The sequence below is a fragment of the Leuresthes tenuis genome, unplaced genomic scaffold (assembly GCF_036924035.1).
Source record: "Leuresthes tenuis unplaced genomic scaffold, fLeuTen1.0.hap1 SCAF_15, whole genome shotgun sequence".
In the NCBI taxonomy this organism is placed as follows: Eukaryota; Metazoa; Chordata; class Actinopteri; order Atheriniformes; family Atherinopsidae; genus Leuresthes; species Leuresthes tenuis.
Genome location: NW_027325369.1, coordinates 3,254,442 through 3,276,155, shown reverse-complemented (window position 1 = coordinate 3,276,155; position 21,714 = coordinate 3,254,442). Strand labels below are relative to the sequence as shown.

The window sequence follows — 21,714 nt, the reverse complement described above, 5'->3', positions numbered from 1 at the left end:
AGTTCATGTTGGGACATTGCATCTGATTAGCAACAACTGTAACTGATAATATCACAACGAAATCTCCGAGTTTTACAACTTATTGTAAGATTTTTTTTGTAATACAAGTTTGCAGAATGTGTAACACACGACAGACGAAAACGTGTGTTTTTTTGTGCTATGTAATTTTGGACGCTTATAAAACAAATTCAGACTTATTAATGCCCCATATCCATAAAGCGATTAGTGTATGAAAAAAACAATGTATGAAACAGCGTATTTACCTTTGGTGTTTTATTTCTTGTCAGCTGAAGAATCTCAAAGGATATGCAATAGTTTTATTCGTCTAACTTGCCTTTTTCTTCTCGTCAAAACAAATGCCCAGTTAAAAAAAAGAAAAGAAAGAAGAAATGACGGAGTTCCGGTTTCTCGTGCCGGGATAGTAGGCTCTTTGCTACCACCTGCTGTTCGGTTAGTGTAACTGCATTCTTGATTCCCAATGATGAAAGCGTAAAGAGGCGCAGTGTTGTGTTCTATTTTTTAAGAAAATAAATTAATGCATCGATAACTTTTTTATTCTTGATTTTTGTTTAATATCATGAATTTACCTAACTCTTTTTTTGCATCTGAAATGATTTCGCTCATCTGTTGGGGAATCAATCCAACCCACCAAAACAGTGTCTTCACAAATAAAGTTTGATCAATGATCATCTGTTACAGTTTTTTCTAAAGGTGAGGAAACACTTGGCAGGGTGTTTTTTGAATATCAAGGGACATTCTGCCAGTTACAATTTCAAGATCACACAATAAGGTGCTGCTCATGTTTTCTTGAATGATATAAAAATTAAACAAAGCTGAACCATTGCATCAACAATAGGCTAATAAGCGAGGCAAAAGCACAGAAAATAACATCTTTTTACAAGCATGGCCACTGTTTGAATTGCCATTCACAGAGCAAAAAAGGCCACATATTTCAAATTGGATCATTTTCACCGATTTTGGAGTTAAGGCAACAGCTGACTGGTGGTAAGTACATTTGTGTCCAATTGGGATGTTGGGAACAGAACGCTCACTGATTTCTTTGGCACCAGCACAAAAATGTTCATTTCAAATCTAGATACCCATCACATTTGAAAACAACCAAGTTCGTTCCAAACAATAAGAATACACAAATAAATATTTAATCACAAAAATAGCAGGAAAATCTGCTAGCATGATAAAATTGCTCAATTCGAAAGGAAAGCTGAGAAAAAGAGATGGGTCTTCATCAGTTATTTGAATTGCTCAACAGTGGGAGCAGATTTAATATGAAGAGCTAAGCTGGATCTTGGCACATCAAGGAGCAGTTGATTAGCTGACAACGGGTCTCAGGCTGAGAAATTTGCACTTAAGAGATCAAAGTGGGATGGAGCCTGTCCATCAAGGCATTTAAAAATAAATAACAAAAGTTTTAAATTGTTCTTTACTGTCAGTAGATGAGTCGCAGCATTTTCAACTAACTGCAGGTGTTGAATTTGACTATAAAAGCCCTCTTACAAAGAATTAGGGTAATCAAGGCATGACTCACCCACTCTAAATCTTTAGGGTGGAGATGGGGCTTTACCTTTGCTATAACTCTTAATTGGAAGAAACTGGATGTAAGAACAGAGGAGATCTTCTTGTCAAATTTGAAAGCACTGTCAAAATATACACCAAGACTCTTCACAGAAGAGTGAGTATTGTAAGCAAATGGACCAAGGGTGCCTATATCAAGAAGTTCAGGATGTCAAAAGACGATAACCTAATTGAAGCAAGTTGAAACTAATCTATTAATTATTCATTTAATTCAATCATTCACACAAGAAAGCACAAGCTGCATTAAACACTTTTGGGGGGGATTTAAAGGCACGTTTCTGGACAATGGGTTTCTCAAAAACTGATGCAAGGGGAAGCAGGTACAGAGAAAAGAGAATAGCACCCAACACAGAGCCACAGGGGAGTGGGGCTGTTTCAGAGGAGTAACCACCCACATGCTGAGAAACGTCCATCTGGTTAGTAGGACTGAAACCTCTGAGGGGGCTGAACGGTGGTGTGGTGGTTAGCACCGTCATCTCACAGCAAGTGGGTTCTTGATTTGAATCCTGGCTGGGGCCTTTTTGTGTGGAGCTCGCAAGTTCTGCTTGTGGATGCATGGGTTCTCTTCAGGTGCTCTGACTTTCTCCCACTGTCGAAAAAACATGCATGTTCAGTTGACTGGTGATCCCAAATGAACCTTAGGACTGAGTGTGAGTGTGCATGGTTGTTTGTCTCGTTTGTCTCTGTGTGGTCCTTTAACGGACTGGCAACACATACAGGGTGTACTCCGCCTCTCACCTAACGGCAGCTGGTATACCTCAAGCCCTCCTCATGACCCTACCTTGGATTAGAAAATGGAAAATGGATGGATAGAAAATGGATGGATGGACGAAACCCCTGAGTGCAGCTACAAAATTTCACAACTGTGACAAGAGGATGGAATGAACAGATGTGTCAAAAGCAGCTGTCAGGTCCAGGAACTCCAAAATGACTCTACAGTTAAAATCAAATAATTGAAAACTTTACAGAGCAGATATTGTACTATTATGGGGCTTAAAACCAGACTGGATTTTTTCATATACATCATAATTAACTAAAAATGTTTCAAGCTGAACAGAAACTTCTTCCTCTGGCAAATTTGAGATGGGCCTGAAGTAAGTAAAGAAACAAGGGATCAGAGTTCTCATTCCTGAATAAGGGCTGCACAACAACATGTTTAAAGGCAGCTGGAATGCAGCCAGACACAACACTGGTGTTTAGAGTACATGACTTCTTTAAGAACTCGAGTGGGATGCTGTCAGAGGGCCAATTTGTGAGCTGTGAATGATTCAAGATTCAAGAGGCTTTATTTATCCTGAGGGAAATCGCTGTGCAACAAGGGGAAAAGTACTAAATAAAATAAAATAAAATAAAATAGACAAATAAGATAAAATAAAGCTAGCATAAAACAACATAAGTAACTGCTGTGTAATATGTGCGGTGTGCAAATAGCAAATAGCAGCCTCAATAAAGAAAAAGTATGTACAAGCAAGTGATTAGGAGTGTCATTGTAAAGTGGCATAGGGTAAAGTGACATTGGTATTTGGCCTCAGGACGCAGTGTTTCCACTAATCCTCTCTTGACCTGAGGTAGATGAATTAAACAGTCTGATGGCCACAGGCAGAAAGGACTTCCTCTGGTGTTCAATCCTACAAAGAGGTGGAATGAGTCTGTTGCTGAAGGTGCTTCTGTGGGAGGTAAACACCTGGTGGAGAGGGTGAGTGTTGTTGTTTACACAGCATCCTCCTCTCAGACACCACCACTCTGATGATGAGCCACCTTGGATAGAGAGAACAAAGAAATTAGATCAAGAGAGCCGAGCATGCACTGGAAATAGAGGGGTCATGATCAGTAAGTGTGTTCAGTTTGCAAAGGGAGGTGAGTAATCATTTTCAGTGAAGAAATGAAGGAAAGAGTCACAGAGGCAGGTGCGAACGGGAAGAATCGCAGTGACTCCTTAGTGTAATAAAGGCTTCAAATAATAACAGACGCCTGTCTGTGAGTTATATTCAAATAAGTGCTGGCAAGCTGGAACAGTTTATATGAAGCATAGACATTTATGCTGTTTGCACAATGCTACACAAACAGCACTGCCCGTAGGCGCTTTTACATGAAAGTGAGACATAATTATAGTTGGCGTTGTTGTGACCTTTGTGTGTACATACCTCGACTATATGCTATAGTGTGTGTGTGTGTGTGTTCTGCGGTATAGGAAACCACTTTAACGAGCCGGAAATACAAATTAAATCTCATTAGGTTTTTTATTTTTATTTTTATTTTTTTACAAAAGTCTTTTTTAATCATTTAAAAAAAATGTATTACTTGTACTGAGAGTGATTGCAGACATTGCTGGTGACATGGTGCATGTTGATAGACGTGGAAAAACGATACCCCCACACCAACATACTTTTACGCACGCGTACGCTCACACGCACGCACATTTAACACTGCTCACAGCCTACATAAAGGAGAGCAAACAGCAGAACCCTTTCGGGTGCATACGGCAAAAATGACAAGCAAGCGGAATGCCGCGCTCCAACCAAGCGTTGGCGGTTGTGCGGTTTTACGCACCGCCGCAGGTCTGAGCTCACCTAAAACTACACCGAGCCTGTCTGAGATGACCCTGATATTGTCAGTGATGTTTCTCTTCCCGGTCCAACGAGCATCAGCCCATCCTCAGTGCTTGGACTTCGAGCCACCTTTCAAACCTCAATGGCACCTGGAGTTTTGCACACAGTATGAAGAGTTTGGCTGCTGCGACCAGAGAACTGACAACACGATCGCGGAGAGATATTGGGACATAATTGAATTGTTGGAAACGGCGGGTTATGAACTATGTGAGGACATGCTGAAGGAAATCATGTGCCAGGTAATTATCATTTCATCTCCAAGAGTTATATGTTTTGAGGATGCTAGGTGTTGGATTCGAATAAAAATATTCTGGCACCGCTCATACACGTGAGAAAAAAATCTCGAGGTAAATATTAATTATTAATAAGGTTCCTTGCAATGTATTAAGTCATGTTGAAAGTATTTCATTTACATGTTGATGTATCGCAGTCTTAAATCTCAAAAGTCTGTATGAAAAGAATCAATAAAAATATCACAAAACGTGACAATACCTAACAGCTTTTCTTCACAAACCACTTTTTCAGAAACTTTGCAAAGTTTTCGGAAAGGCAACAGAAATTTACACCTGTAATTTGTCAGTTTTCTTTGAACCTTTGTTTAAAAGACACACATACAATAGAAATTAGATTTCATCGATCAACTTCATTTGTATTTTGAAAATTTCAAGTCAGTAACCCACTGAAAAACGCTGCGACAATGCGTGTTTACCACTGTGTTGTATCAGCTTTTCTTTTTGTTACACTTTTTAAATTGTTTGGGAAATCAGTTTAGTTTCAGCTGCTCAACAGTCTCTGGCTCTTGTTGGCAGACTCTCCTCTTCATGATGCACAGCATATTTTTAATAACAGACAGATCTGGACTGCAGGCAGGCCAGCCATTGACACACACTGTGCTTATAAAATCATGCTTTTGGAGGTCGTGCAAGACGAGGTCTGACATTGTCCGGGTGGATGTGCCCGAACAGCAAAAGACTTAATCTAAATTATGGCACATTTTTCTTCAAAATTTCAATATAAGCATCATGGACACTGATTGAGCTCATGCTAATCAAACTCTGTGGGGTTTCTGCATGCAGTTTATATCTGACTTCCTTCTGGCATCATAGTTCCAGGTTACATTTCTAGATGCATTTTTAGACCTTGAAATATCGACAGATAGACATTTTTAGACCGTGAAAATGGTTTCTAGGGTACTTTAGAGTTCACTTTAGAGTTCATGTATCATATTGATAGTTGGTGCCACCACAGGGCTCGGTGATCATATGCATCCAAATGTGGTTTCTCATCTGAGATTTCCCACCCCAAGTATCGGGACAATGGACGCTTCTTCATCTACTACTCTATTCAAATCAACAGTAAGGTGGATAAAATCAGAATCAGTGAGATGAAAGTGTCTGCGTATGACATGAACGTGGCTGATCCTTACTCAGAGAGGTAACACAAGGAGAATAATTGCTTTCCCGTTTATGTGGTTTAAAAGTATGTCTAACGGTTTAGGTATGCACGAACTACAAGTTGACAGACATTTAGAACAAAACTGTCACTTGTGCTAGGCTGTAATAGCTCCAAAACTTGCCGAAACAAGTTCCTGTGATTTATACTTCATATTATGTCAGAGATGTTTTTCTGGGCCCCCAAACCCTATGAAGATTTCTAAAGTGCTGCAATGAACTTTGCAGTCTACAACAAGTAAAAGCTCTCCAATAAACAAAAAAAAAAATATTCTGGCACCGCTCATACACGTGAGAAAAAAAATCTCGAGGTAAATATTAATTATTAATAAGGTTCCTTGCAATGTATTAAGTCATGTTGAAAGTATTTCATTTACATGTTGATGTATCGCAGTCTTAAATCTCAAAAGTCTGTATGAAAAGAATCAATAAAAATATCACAAAACGTGACAATACCTAACAGCTTTTCTTCACAAACAACTTTTTCAGAAACTTTGCAAAGTTTTCGGAAAGGCAACAGAAATTTACACCTGTAATTTGTCAGTTTTCTTTGAACCTTTGTTTAAAAGACACACATACAATAGAAATTAGATTTCATCGATCAACTTCATTTGTATTTTGAAAATTTCAAGTCAGTAACCCACTGAAAAACGCTGCGACAATGCGTGTTTACCACTGTGTTGCATCAGCTTTTCTTTTTGTTACACTTTTTAAATTGTTTGGGAAATCAGTTTAGTTTCAGCTGCTCAACAGTCTCTGGCTCTTGTTGGCAGACTCTCCTCTTCATGATGCACAGCATATTTTTAATAACAGACAGATCTGGACTGCGGGCAGGCCAGCCATTGACACACACTGTGCTTATAAAATCATGCTTTTGGAGGTCGTGCAAGACGAGGTCTGACATTGTCCGGGTGGATGTGCCCGAACAGCAAAAGACTTAATCTAAATTATGGCACATTTTTCTTCAAAATTTCAATATAAGCATCATGGACACTGATTGAGCTCATGCTCATCAAACTCTGTGGGGTTTCTGCATGCAGTTTATATCTGACTTCCTTCTGGCATCATAGTTCCAGGTTACATTTCTAGATACATTTTTAGACCTTGAAATATCGACAGATAGACATTTTTAGACCGTGAAAATGGTTTCTAGGGTACTTTAGAGTTCACTTTAGAGTTCATGTATCATATTGATAGTGGTGCCACCACAGGGCTCGGTGATCATATGCATCCAAATGTGGTTTCTCATCTGAGATTTCCCAAGACTCCCTTAATCTTTTCATAAAATTCTGCAATCTAGAAAAAGAAGAACCAGTTCAGTTTCGCATATAATTTTTAGAAAAATCAGTCAATGAATTTTTACGATTTATGATTTTCTGACAGAGATTGGAACATAGTGGTGAGCTGTGACCCACCCTTACTTAGAAATACTAATAATTTGGTGGAAGCCCCTTTTATATCCAACCATGACACCCTCACCTGTCACCAACAAATTGTGGATTTTTCCAGAAGGGTTTCTTATATATCCTATTTTTTTATTTTCTATCTTTCTTTGCCTTGCTGCCAAGTTTGTTTTTGTTCTAAAGTCTTCCTGGCATCAAATTGTAGCTGTGATTATATTTTCTAATTACACTGTGGTTTCTCAGTCAAGACACTGAAAATCATTTCCACTGTACTTGTTCCTATTAAGTAAAGGTTTAAACAAGAAAACTAATTTTAGATTTTTAAAAAACTTCCCAATTCTTCTTGAAATGTTTTTTGTAATTCTAGCCAAGATTAATTTGAAGGTTAGACAGAGTTTTGAAGAGCTCAGAATGCATGCATCATGTAACTGTGTTTGCTTATGCGACTCTTCAATTCTTCAAACTTCAAACTTGGACCATGTCAGTTTCTTTTTGTGATCACAAATGTGCACGTCATTGCCCTAAAATGTGTTTGTCTTATCCAGGAGTGCTCTCCATATGCCGCTCACCTCTTTGATGCTGAGGATCCCTACACACCTGTCAGAGAGCTACCTGGTCTTTGCTTTGGCTACTGCTCTGAATTTTACAGCAAGTGTCGCCATGTGCTTAAGTATTTAATTGCAAACCGGCTGCTGCTGGACACCTCTGAACGTGATGTCTCGACATTCTGCAGCCTCGTTGACCTGTCAGACCAGGACTACTGCTACCCCAACGTTCTGAGGAGCACTGACCTTAACAGCAACCTGGGACAGGTGGTGGAGGACCGCATAGGATGTCTGCAGCTGTGCCTTATTGAGGTGGCCAACAGTCTCAGGAACCCAGTGTTGATGCTGCACAGCGGTGATGACACACACCGAATGTTCATCGCTGAACAGGTGGGCTTTGTTTGGGTTTACCTGCGTGACAGCAGTCGGCTAGAGCAGCCCTTTCTGGATATGAGTGGTGAGGTGCTGACGACACCTTGGCCGGGGGATGAAAGGGGTTTCCTGGGCATGGCCTTCCACCCCAAGTATCGGGACAATGGACGCTTCTTCATCTACTACTCTATTCAAATCAACAGTAAGGTGGATAAAATCAGAATCAGTGAGATGAAAGTGTCTGCGTATGACATGAACGTGGCTGATCCTTACTCAGAGAGGTAACACAAGGAGAATAATTGCTTTCCCGTTTATGTGGTTTAAAAGTATGTCTAACGGTTTAGGTATGCACGAACTACAAGTTGACAGACATTTAGAACAAAACTGTCACTTGTGCTAGGCTGTAATAGCTCCAAAACTTGCCGAAACAAGTTCCTGTGATTTATACTTCATATTATGTCAGGGATGTTTTTCTGGGCCCCCAAACCCTATGAAGATTTCTAAAGTGCTGCAATGAACTTTGCAGTCTACAACAAGTAAAAACTCTCCAATAAACAAAAAGAAAGAGAGAGGCAGATAAAGCATTTAATAAAACAAATAAAAATAACCTCCAAGAAGTCACTGCTCCCATTGAGTAAAGATAGTGGGCTCCCAATTTCAACTTAGCTTGTTGAGAAACAGTTTTCTCCTGTTGCTGTTTTGGATGAACAAGCTTTTCAATGCCTCAGGCCTCCTCTGCCATCAACTACTGCATAATTGTACACTAAAGTATCTGCAGATGTAAAGCATTGCATTAACTCACCCTCTAGTAATAAAAAAAAAACTATGTAGCCGAGGTGTAAAGCTGAATTGCTACAGGGTGTTTGACTAAAAAATGTCACTTCCTAGACTAGAATGATGTTGTGCAGAGGTGGTGATGCCTTTATAAGAGTCAGGAAAACAGATTATAAAAAACATGTACATTTAAAAAAGGTAGATGGCAAACAGAAGCAGGCTCCTATTCTTTATCATGGATGAGAATATATCCCTTTGCTTATAAGTTATACTGTCAAAGTGCTGAAAATGACAAAGAAACAGTTCAAAAACAACTTCCTGAAACACATCATAATCAAAGATTTGTCCATCTTTCCAGATATGCTTAGAATAAAACAAAATTTTGATGTGATACAACTGATAATAACATGTGACCATGACAAGAGTTTGTGACTGGTGTGACCCAATCAACTAATGAGATGACCAAATGATCCAAGCATCAATTTTTCTATCTTCAAATGTTGTATAGACTATTTCCTTACTTCGTTATGCAAATTACAACCCCTGGAAATAAAAGGGCAAATATGACACAAAACTATTTTGGCTAAACATTTTTGGCCTATGTAAACATACTGAAAAAAAGTGTATAAATGGTAAGTTTATGTCTGGAAATGCAAGACTGTCGTCTTTATATTACTTATACATTGTACTGAACTTCATCCTTTTTCACATTCAGGGTTATTTTAGAAATTGAAGAGCCAGCTGCAAACCACAATGGAGGCCAGCTGCTGTTTGGTCGAGATGGTTATTTGTACATCTTCACTGGAGATGGTGGAAAAGCTGGGGATCCATTTGGGAAGTATGGCAACGCACAAAACAAGTAAGGAGTTTTGGGTTTCTTGAAGTGTGAGCAAACTTGAGGAGCAGAGTTGAAAACTATTTTTTGTATGAAGTACCTACACAGTAACACGTGGTTTGTTATGCTGAACCATTTGGGAAGTTTTATGAGAAAACAGTTTAGAAAAGAGTTTGGCATGTAATTTGATGCACCATCTATATCTAACTGATTACTGTATCCAAATCTCAACTAATCAGATCCTCAAAGTATGACCAGTGGAATGAGTAGGTAAATCAAACTCTTGACCAAGCCAGTCAACAAAAGTTTGTTTGAATAAAACCTTGAAATTCATTCTTTACTCTTTACTTGAATAAATGCTCATATGAAATGGATGCCATAGCAGTGTCTATGTTAAACTGTTTTGTAGCCAAATTCTTAAGACCTTGAAAGAGGGTCTTTTGATGTTGCAAATTCCCCAAGAATTCAGCTGCCTCAGACGGTTTCCTTCACAGCACCATCGGATGAACTCCTCATCTGTTTATTAGGATATTTCTTATCAAAGATTACAAAATATAATCTGCTGATAAATTAAAGGAAAAATTCCATCATAAAGAGTCACAAACCATTTTATAATTCTGCTGTGTTACTCAAAATTGTACATTTCAAACTTTTTTGGCTTGTAAAACTCTTCCATGGCCTTAGAATGGCTTGGACATGACTATGAATATGCTAATCTGGTCAAACCTCCATTTCCTCCCGGTCATCTCTCTCATCAACTGTAGTTAAAACCAGGTAGATCACCTCAGATCAAGTCTCATCTGCAAGTGGCTAGCACCTGTTCACTCAGCCACTAACCCCACTAACCCCAGGCAAACTTCTCTGAGTAGCTTGGTCTAGCTTCTTGTTTCATTGGTTCCCCACAGCATATGAAATGTAGCTGCAAGTATTCAACAAGTTGTCAGAATTGGTGTCTCTAGCTTTCTACATGGAACCCATAGACTTTCTGAATTTGTCTTTCATAGACTGTTGTAGGTGCTCTGCTGATTTGAAGCAGAAATCCTAAGCCATAGCACCGATGGCTAATTTTGCTCATGTCTTGTTACACATGCAAAACATCTTCTGCTCAAGTTAACAGGGTTAAAAACTTGATTTATACCAGACATCTATCATAACCATTTAGTGATGCCCTGTGTCATGTCGATGGGGATGATGTCATCCTTTAAGAGACTACTCTCATCAAGAGGGAAATATTTCATCATAACCTAAAGGTGATCCTTTGAAGCAACCTTGAATTGATTTTCACTTTCCTCTAAGAGGACATGTGGAACCAACTCATACAAGGAAAATGCCCCCACAGCAAATCCTTTGTAGCAGTCAAGGTCAAGGTTTTTGTGTGTGTGTGACTTTTCTGTAATTGATCTGGCAATGTTTAAGTCAACCACTTGGCATGACATAAAGCTTTACTGGATCATGATTTCTCCATTATATCCACTTATCCATCCATTTAAGATCCCTGTTTTTAGCTATTTACCCATAACCTGCTGGTATTCCAAACTTTTATCTATTGTTTTTAGCTACTGTGATTACTACCAATGATCTTAATATGGATGTTAACAGTAGATAAAATACTTTATAACCATTTTCACCTTTACTTTCAATTAATATCTATTTCACTACTACACTTTCTTTTGGGAAACGACTGAGTTTTTTTCTTGTCTTGTAGGAGCGCTTTGTTGGGAAAAGTTCTCCGCATTGATGTGGATGGAAGTGACTCCATTGGGAAAAAGTACAAGATCCCCCCTGACAATCCATTCCTCAGAGACCCAGATGCTCGGCCAGAGGTGTTTGCATACGGGGTTCGAAACATGTGGCGATGCTCTGTGGACCGTGGAGACCCAGTGAGCCGCTACGGCAAGGGCCGGATATTCTGTGGAGATGTTGGTCAAAATCGCTATGAGGAGATTGACATTATTGTAAAAGGAGGAAACTATGGATGGAGAGCAAAAGAGGGTTTTGAGTGCTATGATATTAAGCTGTGTCACAACTCATCCCTGAGTGAGTCATTTTTGTCCATGTTAAACTTCCCTCATGATTAAAATCTATTTTCTGATACTTTAACCACTTGTTATTTCTGGCATAAATGTTTTCCATCTGTTTAAGATTTTAGTTAAATCCAGTGTGTCTCTCTTTGCCACAACAGATGACATCCTCCCTATATTTGCATATAGCCATCATGTTGGGAAGTCTGTGACAGGGGGATATGTGTACAGAGGATGTGAGTCACCCAATCTGAACGGCCTGTATATTTTTGGAGACTTTATGAGTGGGTAAGAATATGTTAATCTGTGCCAAATAAATGAAGAAAATATTTATTTACTGTTAGCCAGTCAGTAGTGAAGGGAAAGCAGAACTATCTTCCTGACTTTAATCTGCTATTTATGAATTTTTCATTGAAATCAAACCACTCAAGACCCTGGTCTTAATCTGTTCTATTTAGTTCAATTCAATAATATTTTGTTAATCTCCTAAAATAAATTATATTTCTGCAATATTGATTATTATGGAAGATAGGCTATTAGATAGATAACAAAATAGAATATAAATCAACTGACAACATGTTGAAAGTTGAAGTGCAGCAGAGAGGAAGGTGTGGTAGAAATCTTTAGAGGTTGCATCAGTAGGTTAGGGTGGTGTTTTTATAGCTTGGCAGCAACTTAGGTGATGACACATGCAGTAATACAGGCAACACAGGTAAACTCTCTCTGTGGAGAACATGGACAGAAACAACGTCTGGGCTGCAGAGATGCTCCTTGTCAGTGACATGTCCAGAATTACGCCATCTTTTATTTAACAAGTTTGGCAATACTCCTCCTTCACTGTTACCACTCTGTCTGCCCATATAGTCCTAAAGCTGAGTAGAGAGGGGTTAGAGCTGTTGCTGCAGCCATTTCTCAATCAAATAATATTCACTTCCCAATATTCCTGATGTGTCCTAATCAGGGGTCCAAGCTCGTCAGTTTTATTTGCCTGTGATCTCACACTTCCCATGATGATCTAAGGGAAGAAATTATTTAACCTCCATTTCTCTCCATTTTGTGCCCGCTCTGTATCCTAGATCTCTCCTCTTCAAGTCACCTTGATTTTGGGGTCTTATTCCAGGTATTACTTGGACATCAGAAAGCCAAGTTAAACTGCTCCAGCAAGTGAACAACTTTCCTGTTGCCATGGTTATGAATCCTAACAGATGTGAAAAATTGACAGAATTACAAGAATTCCTATTAGCAGCACAGCATCGAAACATTTCAGAAATTTGTGTTTTTACGGAAAAAAGCTAATTAGAAAATCTAAAGAAGATGCGAAGAAAGACCAAAGTTACTGCAGCAGACTGCCTGCCCCTGGGCAGCATCATTAATTACCTGCCTAAAATTTGACTCTGGTTCTAATGTTTGTTAGTAGGAACAATCTAAAATGAATTATTCCTGTCCAACCTCCAGTCGAATCATGGCACTAGAGGAAGATAAGACAACTGGAAACTGGAAGGAAAGGAGCATTTGTATGGGTGACACGACAACTTGCTCTTTTCCGGGACTCATCAATCACCACCACAAGTTTATCATCTCTTTTGCTGAAGATGAAGCAGGTAACATTTGTTTAATCTCTCACTGCATGTACCACTGGATTCCAATAATATTACACTACTGATGGGTTGTTTTTGTCTTTCAGGGGAGCTGTATTTTCTGGCCACTTCACATCCGAGTGCCATGTCACCTTTGGGAACAGTGTTTAAATTCATGGACCCTTCAAGGTGATGTATCAGACCCAGCATGCATGATTGTTGTTACCGTCATACTTATAGATTTCTACAATAATGCTATATTCAAGTGTGTTTAGATTGATCTGAAAAGCATGTTCCCAAGCTGGGAAGACACCATCCATATAATTTGTTATAATGGAAGACACTGTGTAAAACTCTATGAACCAGCCTGCTGCCATGAGAAGTCATTTAAGTGCATAAGCAAAATGCCAAGATTATATTAGTACTGTTACATTCAGGATTTTATGTTAGATTGTTAAACAGCTAATTATCCTGAGAACATTTATAGTTTTACTGAAGAATCAAACGCCTTTACCTGTGATTTCAAAAGGGTGATGTTTTCTACCACACAGCAGACCTTTTGGTTGTACAGCAAGTTGTCATGGTTTATGTTTTGATTGATCTTGTTTTCAGGTTCTCATCATGTTTTCAGGTCACTTAGCTTCACTCAAGTCACCTGTTTTCTGTTTCACAGTTGCACCTCATCACGAATCACCTCCCCACAGTATATAGTTTCCAGGTTACCATCACTCATTGCAAAATCCTCACTTTACGCCATGATTGTTAAGTCTGGTTTTGCCTCATAGTCTTAGTCTTGTTCATGTCATAGTCTTGTCTTGCTTTGTCTGTTTTTACAGTTAAAGTATTTTTTAATAACCGGCTCAGCCGCGCCTTTTGTTCTCGCTCCTCGTTATGTTAATAAATCTTGTTAGTTTTTTAAGTCTGCAGCTGGGTCCTCCCTTCCTGCACCATCGACCCTGACACGAGTAGTGTTAGAAAGGCATATGTGCAACTTGATCTGATGACAGAATGTCAATTAGCTTTGTTGGTCCACAGCACAAAAAACTTGCTGATTCACAAAAAAGGATCAATAGTCAAAGAACTGAAACTTGTTCCATACCATATTCTTTTCACAAAGGCAGCTTAAGCTTTGATACATGAGCACGTTAACGTCGGTCTCTATATGTCTCTCTGCGTGATCGCATTCCACTTTCTATGTCTTGACAGTGTTGATTTATCCACAATAAAAAGTGTAAAGTGTAGGGGGTGATGAAGTTAGGCGCAAACAATTTACATGCTTTCTTCAAATTAAAAAGGACACTGTTAGGGTTAGAATTAATGTACTTGGTTACGTTAAAATGTTACAAAATACATGGTTAAACTGTTATAAAAATCTACATGGTATTGGCTTACACATTTCACTATGCATTTGATGGGATTTCCATTATGTGGAAAAAAAAAAAAAACATCATATGGACATGCAACCATCTCACAATTAACAACCACTGGACTGCTACACTTTGGACAAGTGAACAAGAGTACCTTGTAATTTCACATTTTCTTATGAGACTGGCCTGCTTTGGAAAGAAATATAAAAAAACAGGCATGTTTCTCATGTGCACAGCCTTTGGATTCTGCTGGACTCTTATCCAGAGAAGTCTCAACTTGTTATTGTAACAACATTGCATTTTACGGAATTTTTAAATACCTTTCAAACACATTTTCATGGTTGGTTATACTACAGTAGCTAAAAATGATGCCTTCTTATACACATTTTTAAAACATACAACAGCATTTACAGATAGTCCTCCATTGATAAACCACTGAACTATAACATATTCATCATGAAACTGTGACTCTAACAAATAAATATTCAGAAGAATATGCAGAACTTCAGTTTGAATACTTTACATATATTCATTCAGCAGACATTTTTTAACAAAGCAACTTATGAGTGCAGACCACACTAGGGACATGTGAGGTTCTGTATCTTACCTCAGAACAGTTCGCCATGTTGAAAGGCATCAAGCCACTGACTTTCAAATTGATATGTGACTACTGTAACACTTAGGCTTCAGGCACCCCCTAATATTACAATGCTCTTCATGTTTTTCACAGCTGACTACTATCATAAAATGTTTGAGTTGTGAGGAAAAGCTCCCTCAAGCAGCCTTTGAAGCAGAGCCCATGCGTGATGCTTAATCCATCATTCCACCAGCACCCACAAATATTCTGATTCATCTACATTATAGTTCCATTGAGTTTTACACCTTCTTTCATCCAACGTTAAATGTTTTCAAAATGTTCACAACACAGAAACCATTCACCACAACAAACACCAGAGTTTATTTTCCCATAATTTCTTCACAATCTCAGCACACACTTTCTAAAGATTGTTTTGCAACTTTTTTGAGCCGGACGTGATGAACATTAACAGCTCTTTCACTGAATTCCTCAAAAATCTCCTTTGTTCAAGTCTGGATTTACTTCTACAAACACATGTTGGGGATCTGACCATAACAGATCAGTTCTTAACATAAACCAGGGTTCCCACATCTGATAGTCAACCAAGTGGTTGTTAACACATAACCCTCAAATTAACTTCTAATCTTGGAAACTCGCATACTTATGATCCTTACAGATATGTAGTATTGGATTATTTTTCTCAATAAGCAAACTGTTTTTTGTCTAATTTATTTAGCAAAGTTCTCTTTGTCTTCTTTTAGCACTTTTAGAATTTTAGGTTAGACAACTCTAAACCAAAAAGGTGCATATGTCTCATTCTTAACCATTAAAAAAACAACAACATAGAGTTTTGTATAGAAGTATTAAGCCACATGTCATTATTTTAGATTTTGCTTCCAAGTCTCCAAAGTCTTAAAAAGTTGTTCTTCAGTTTGTAAGCAAGTTTCTTTGGGGTTTTTTCCCCCTCCTATTGTAAGTCCAGTTCTTGTACCTAACCATTTTCAGTAGAACATGTATTTTCTTAGACCATGGACCTATGAATCATTAAAGCATAAAAATGACACCGAACTCAGCGGATGAATGAACTAGTGCTATGTCAACACGTCTTTATTCCCATTTCTTCAGTCGCATCTATAAAAAAATGCAAAAGATAACACAGCTTGACAGACTTAAAACAGTATTTTTCACCAAACAAGGTGATTCCTGAAAACCTATTGGTTGAAAAGTTGGCATACATCAGCATGATGTGCAGAGAGTGCTTTAGTGGAAACTGGACAAATGGAGGACAAGCAGCACAAATAGCACCTACAGCAGATGAACAGTATATGAAAGGGATGCTTCTAAAGTTACACCAGAGAATTTAGCAAATCCCTTCCTCTTTGGGTCCTCCCATAGCACCAGTCACAAAAACAAATCTCTTTGCGAACCCTGCACATGTACAGACATACATATGAATTTGTTGTTATGTTAAAGGGCCACAAAGATGCAGAGAAGATGCCCACAAAAATGTAAAGTGACCTTAAAGAAAAAGTGCGGGGGCTGAAAACCAGAGTTGTGAACTGTGGTATCTCAGTCCACGAGCAATGCGTATAACAAAAGTCAGTGTACTTCAAAACTAGTGGTACTTTAAGAAATGTAAAAAGAATCCAGCAAAGACTTGACACAAGACCTGAGAGATGCATCTGGACCTTCAGCTGATCCATCTACTGTTGGCCCAAGCCTCATCAGAAATGGTCTCCATGGAAGGGTGGCTGTCAAGAAGCCATTCTTAAGGAAGGGAAACAGGGAGAAAAGGCTGAGCTATGCCAAATGACACAAGAAGTGGACTGAAAATCAGTGGCAACAGGTCTTATGGAGGGATGAATCCTCCCCAGAGCCCGGACCTCAACATTATTGAAGCAGTGTGGGATCATCTGACAGAGAACGGAACAAAAGGCAGCCCACATCCAAAGAAGAGCTTTGGGATGTCCTTCAAGAAGCCTGGAGAACTATTCCTGAAGACTCCTTAAAGAAATGACAGAAAGCTGGTCTCAGAGGGTTCAGGCTGTGTTAAATATAAAGGTGGTCATACCAAATATAGACTTTTAAGCTCGTTGAGATTGTCCAAATTCCATGTTTTACTTTGTATATTATATCTAAGTTTAGGTTTAATTTTTCACTAAATTGCTGCACCTATTTCATGTTTTCCTGGCAATATACAAAGAAATTAAGGGTGGATTGAGAGACTTCTGCACAGTATTATAATTTTCTATAGACTGTCCTAAAAATTGAAAATTAATTTTATAATCTTACCAATACCAATTTAACTTAAACTTGTCAACTTTTGCAGGAGAGCTCCTCCAGGGAAATGCAAGCAGAAGCCGCTCCCTGTAAAAGTGAGAGGGAAAAAGTTCCCCTTTGTCCCCAGGGAATGTAAGTCACTGCACACCTTTAGCATCACATCAAAATCATGTGTTCCACTTATCTTTTAAGTCGTTTTCATGCTGTGCACAGACCAGACTTTCCTAAAAGCCATTTGAAAGAAATGTTGTCTTCGGGTGACCTTGTCTTACAACACAGTGCTCCTGAAAATTACATCAAATGAAGTATGTTTCGGGAGAAAAAAAAAGTTTGGTTCAGTCAAGTTGCACCAAATATAAGCCTCCTTTATCCTACATATGATGATATCAGGTAAATTGATACTAGAGATGAAACAAAGCAGAACAATTTTATGAAAAATCCATTCCAGTAAGTTGACTTTTCAGTTTACCCTGAAAATATACTGCCTTTTTCCCCGCATTTCACAAATGCATACTGTCAAATTGTATACTCCCTCTGGGGTCATATATAAAACTATAAAAAGCAGTTTCCCATTTTACATCAAACGTATCTGAAATAGAGCGAAACAAGCATTTCAAACATTTAGGCCAAGTTTCAGCGCCAAATATTCAATCCAGTTTTATAAGATATAAGTGTGGCTGCAGAGTTGTGAAAATGGGTACTTATTCACATTTGTGCCATTTCAGTGACTGTGCTGAACACAAATGACAAACCCACACGGCCACCACCAAGAAAATTCAAACTGACCACCAAACCACCGGCGACACGCAGCCAGGTCAAACCAGCGACGACAGCAGCCAGCGTGATGATGGCGACCGCTGCCCCAAAGCTAAAAAGAAAAACACCCAAAAAGGAAGGAAAGAAGAAGAAAGAGCCAAAACAATGGGAGAAAGACAAAATGTTGAACAAGAAAGATGACAAGGCACAAATGAAGAAGAATTCTGCAAGTAAGAAAACTGAGGCACAGTCAAAGAAGACTGCACCTACGAAGCCTGCCAGGGTCAAAGTAAAACCAAAGAAAAATCAAACTGCCACAGAGAATTCAAACACTTTAAAAACATCCAATAGCCTGAAAGATAACAAAATCAACACAAAGGGTAACAGTGCCCAGAAGAAAGGTGCTCTGAAGCAAACTGGACTAAAGATAAAAATACCTGAAAAGCAACATTTCACTTTTTTGAACAAAACCAAGACAATCTTGAAGGTGAAACCCAAAAAACAACACAAGCCAACTCAAGAAAAAAGCCAGCAAAACAGAGAGGCCAAGGCACTTTGGGACTGATTACCACTTTGTATATTTTTGTTTGAAACATAAGCATTGCTTGCCGTCACATCCTAAAGGACTAATTTCGTATTTGGAAATGGGTTTATTTGCTAACATGAGTTAATTGAGAACAGTTTCATCACCTCCCAGGTACTGAGCTGGCAGAGTAATGTTGCCTATTCATCCACTTCTCATAGTTTCTATGCTGAGGGAAGCTAACTGTTAGCTAACCAACACTGCACCTCCTCTGGAAAAATATATGGAATTAGCACTTGAGGGGGATGTTCAAAATACTACAAAATAGGACATGTTGAATGAATTTTTTGCCACATGTCGTAGCTTTGATCTTGCCATAAATGCTGGAGAGTTTTCTTGATCTTTTCATCAATGTTTAGCTACAACAAAGAAAGTCCTTTATGGTAGAAAGCATGCATCTGTTGCATCCAATAATGCATGTAATTACACAGTTTCCTTTTACATTTTATTTTTGACTATAGTAAAGTCGATGGTTGCTGCCCCTTCTGTATTTAGAACATATCAAATAGATTTGAAGTCTAAATAAGCAGAAAACACACGCAAACAAACTTCCAACTATATCGGAAGTCCAGTGTTGTTACAATGGTCTAATTTTACAACACGTACAAGGGTTGAAAATAAACATTCAAAGTGTCTTTGCCTCTCAGAGGTTCTCTGTAATTAAAGTCCACAACACTGCTCACAGCTGAAACCACTGTGATCGTGGCTTGTATAATGATAGCTGTAAATGAAAGGCCATGCTGACTTCCACGTGCTGTGGTGCACATTGAGGTTAGATAAATCTAAAAAATCAAGCATTTTCCCCTGCTGACAATCCTGATGTTATGTTATGGGTTCTATATTTCCTAGAAAGTCTGAAATGGCATTTTTAACTCTTATGTACTGATACTGCTGACAAAGAGAGAGGCGAGCCAAGGCTGCAGTAAGCTATGGCCACGTTTATAACACATGAGCTGGCAGGACATGACTACAAAGGACGCCACCAACATACCATCTTCACTACGGCTGTGGAAAATCCCCTCATAGACTCGATACTGGAAGTCTGCTCTCTGTGATAGTGAAAATATCTTTATCATCTTTATCAAAGCGCAGATATTTCATTAGTTATTGAGTACATTTTTGTAGTTAGCAGTTATTTTAGTCAGAGTTTAGCTTACCTGTTACATAATCAAGTCAATGCTGAAGATAAAACATGTATTGAAATTGTTTTATTTTCTTTTTCTTGTTCTCAGAAAACTATTCCAAAATAACAGATTATTAAAATGTTGGACTGGAATTCTTTCTGGCTTTGCTTGTTTTTCTGAACAGACTAACCGCTTTTGTTTACAGGGGGCCATGCGATTTTAAATGATATTCATCCTAAAATCCTTTAATAGCATCACTTATAGGAGTGCCTACATACAAAGCCGCTAAAATGATGCTACTGGAATAACTGCTCCACAGGGTATCATTTCCAAAGAAGGCGAAACAGACATGCAAAACAAAAACTTATTGCACCATACAGTATCATGCCATGATATGAGTCGCCACAATACGTTCTTTAATCTCACATACAGTACGACACAAGACTAAAACCTATTATACATTATGAAACTTGCTTTAAACTGAATCAAAAAATTATTAGAAAATGCTGAAAATGATCTGATTAAGTAACAAACAACAACCTTCTTTGAAAGTGATGGTGTGTCTACATTTCTCTGTAAGGCTGCTTTGTGCGATGTTTACACAGATGCCTCAAAAACAGACGGACCCTTGTGAAAACCCATTGGAGCTTAAATATCACAATCATTAACAACCTGGTGGTATTGCAGGCTACAGGCTCACTTTCTGAACCTCTAATTTATTTTTCTTCAACACACACACATTCCTGGAAAGTACCCATTTTGTGAGACCGTTGAGGCCAGCCGGATGGTTGGAAGAAGCTTCAGATCCCATTAGCTCTCTCTGTCATTACCTGCAACTGCTTTTTCAGTGGGGGTGAGTCTTTGAAATGTCAAATGATGACACTTCACAGCTACCAAAGCACTTTACTGACACGTAACGTAGAACATAAAGCAAACATTCCCCCCTTCTCCAAAGGGGATGCATGGAGATTTCAGTGACTGTTAAATGCTTGTATGACTACTTAAAGAAATGACCATAAAGCATATAAAGAAAAAATGTTTAAGTGTACAAAACTTGTTTAGAACACACATACTGTATATCCATTTATGTTTGTATGTTTCAAGTAATCACTGTAACTAATTCATGTTTTGTGAGGATTTAACCACAACATTTATATGTACAGCTTTTTGAAACTTTTTGTTCAACGAAATCATGAACAAAACTAGGTTCTTGTATAAGTACAGGGGGGCCGGTGTTTGTGTCTGTGCAGACTAAAATATCTCAATGACTGTTTTCAGTGGACATGCAGGGCAATCTATTTAAGGTCTCAACAATCAGATTTTACTGCAGATCAAATTTGTCACCAATCCAGAGAATTAAGTGAAACATATTCAGTGCATTGATGCTTTCCTGTGGATGAACTGTGACTATTTCTTTGATCCTTTTTTAAATTAAATAAAAAATGTTCCATTTCCCATCAGCCACCTCAGTGCCTAAAGAGCTGCTATAGCACATCTGTGGCCTTGTGCAACAACTGACGGTATTAAAAGTCATTTAAAGCCATTTATACTGTTCTATTACTTGTCTTCCTCTGAGACAAAAGGCTCACTTTAAAAAGAAATGGGTGTGCTCTCGCTCCAAAGTCCAATACAAGTGAACTCTCTCCCAGCTTCATGAGAAATGTAACACCGTCGCACAACCAACTCTCAGAGCAGTAATGATGACCCGTGCCCAGGCGAGTCTTTTTTGGGTTTGTTTTCATTCAAAACTTAACAATGATTGTGTGACTCAAGTGAAGAAAATAACAACGGAATAAAAGCCAAAACAGGCTTTACAGATTGTGTTTCACAGTTGTGTGTATGGTTTC

The 21,714-nt window shown here is 38.5% G+C and overlaps 1 protein-coding gene across 1 annotated transcript; it reads left to right on the top strand.

The window, feature by feature from the left end:
• The first annotated feature begins 4,080 nt into the window (after positions 1 to 4,080).
• On the top strand, positions 4,081 to 19,980 carry hhipl2 (HHIP-like 2). The gene is made up of 9 exons (XM_072365981.1): positions 4,081 to 4,441; positions 7,602 to 8,254; positions 9,463 to 9,606; positions 11,288 to 11,619; positions 11,765 to 11,891; positions 13,059 to 13,204; positions 13,288 to 13,369; positions 17,454 to 17,536; positions 18,130 to 19,980. Exons 1-9 carry the CDS (start codon positions 4,082 to 4,084, stop codon positions 18,723 to 18,725), a joined length of 2,523 nt encoding a protein of 840 aa, XP_072222082.1. The 5' UTR covers position 4,081; the 3' UTR covers positions 18,726 to 19,980.
• The last annotated feature ends 1,734 nt before the right edge of the window (positions 19,981 to 21,714 follow it).

Bases quoted from the DNA above. Each gene is read 5' to 3' on its own strand.
- hhipl2 (XM_072365981.1), top strand. From the start codon at position 4,082: ATGACAAGCAAGCGGAATGCCGCGCTCCAACCAAGCGTTGGCGGTTGT. The intron at 4,442-7,601 runs GTAATTATCATT...TGTCTTATCCAG, and splicing joins TGAAGGAAATCATGTGCCAG to GAGTGCTCTCCATATGCCGC. The intron at 8,255-9,462 runs GTAACACAAGGA...TTTCACATTCAG, and splicing joins GCTGATCCTTACTCAGAGAG to GGTTATTTTAGAAATTGAAG.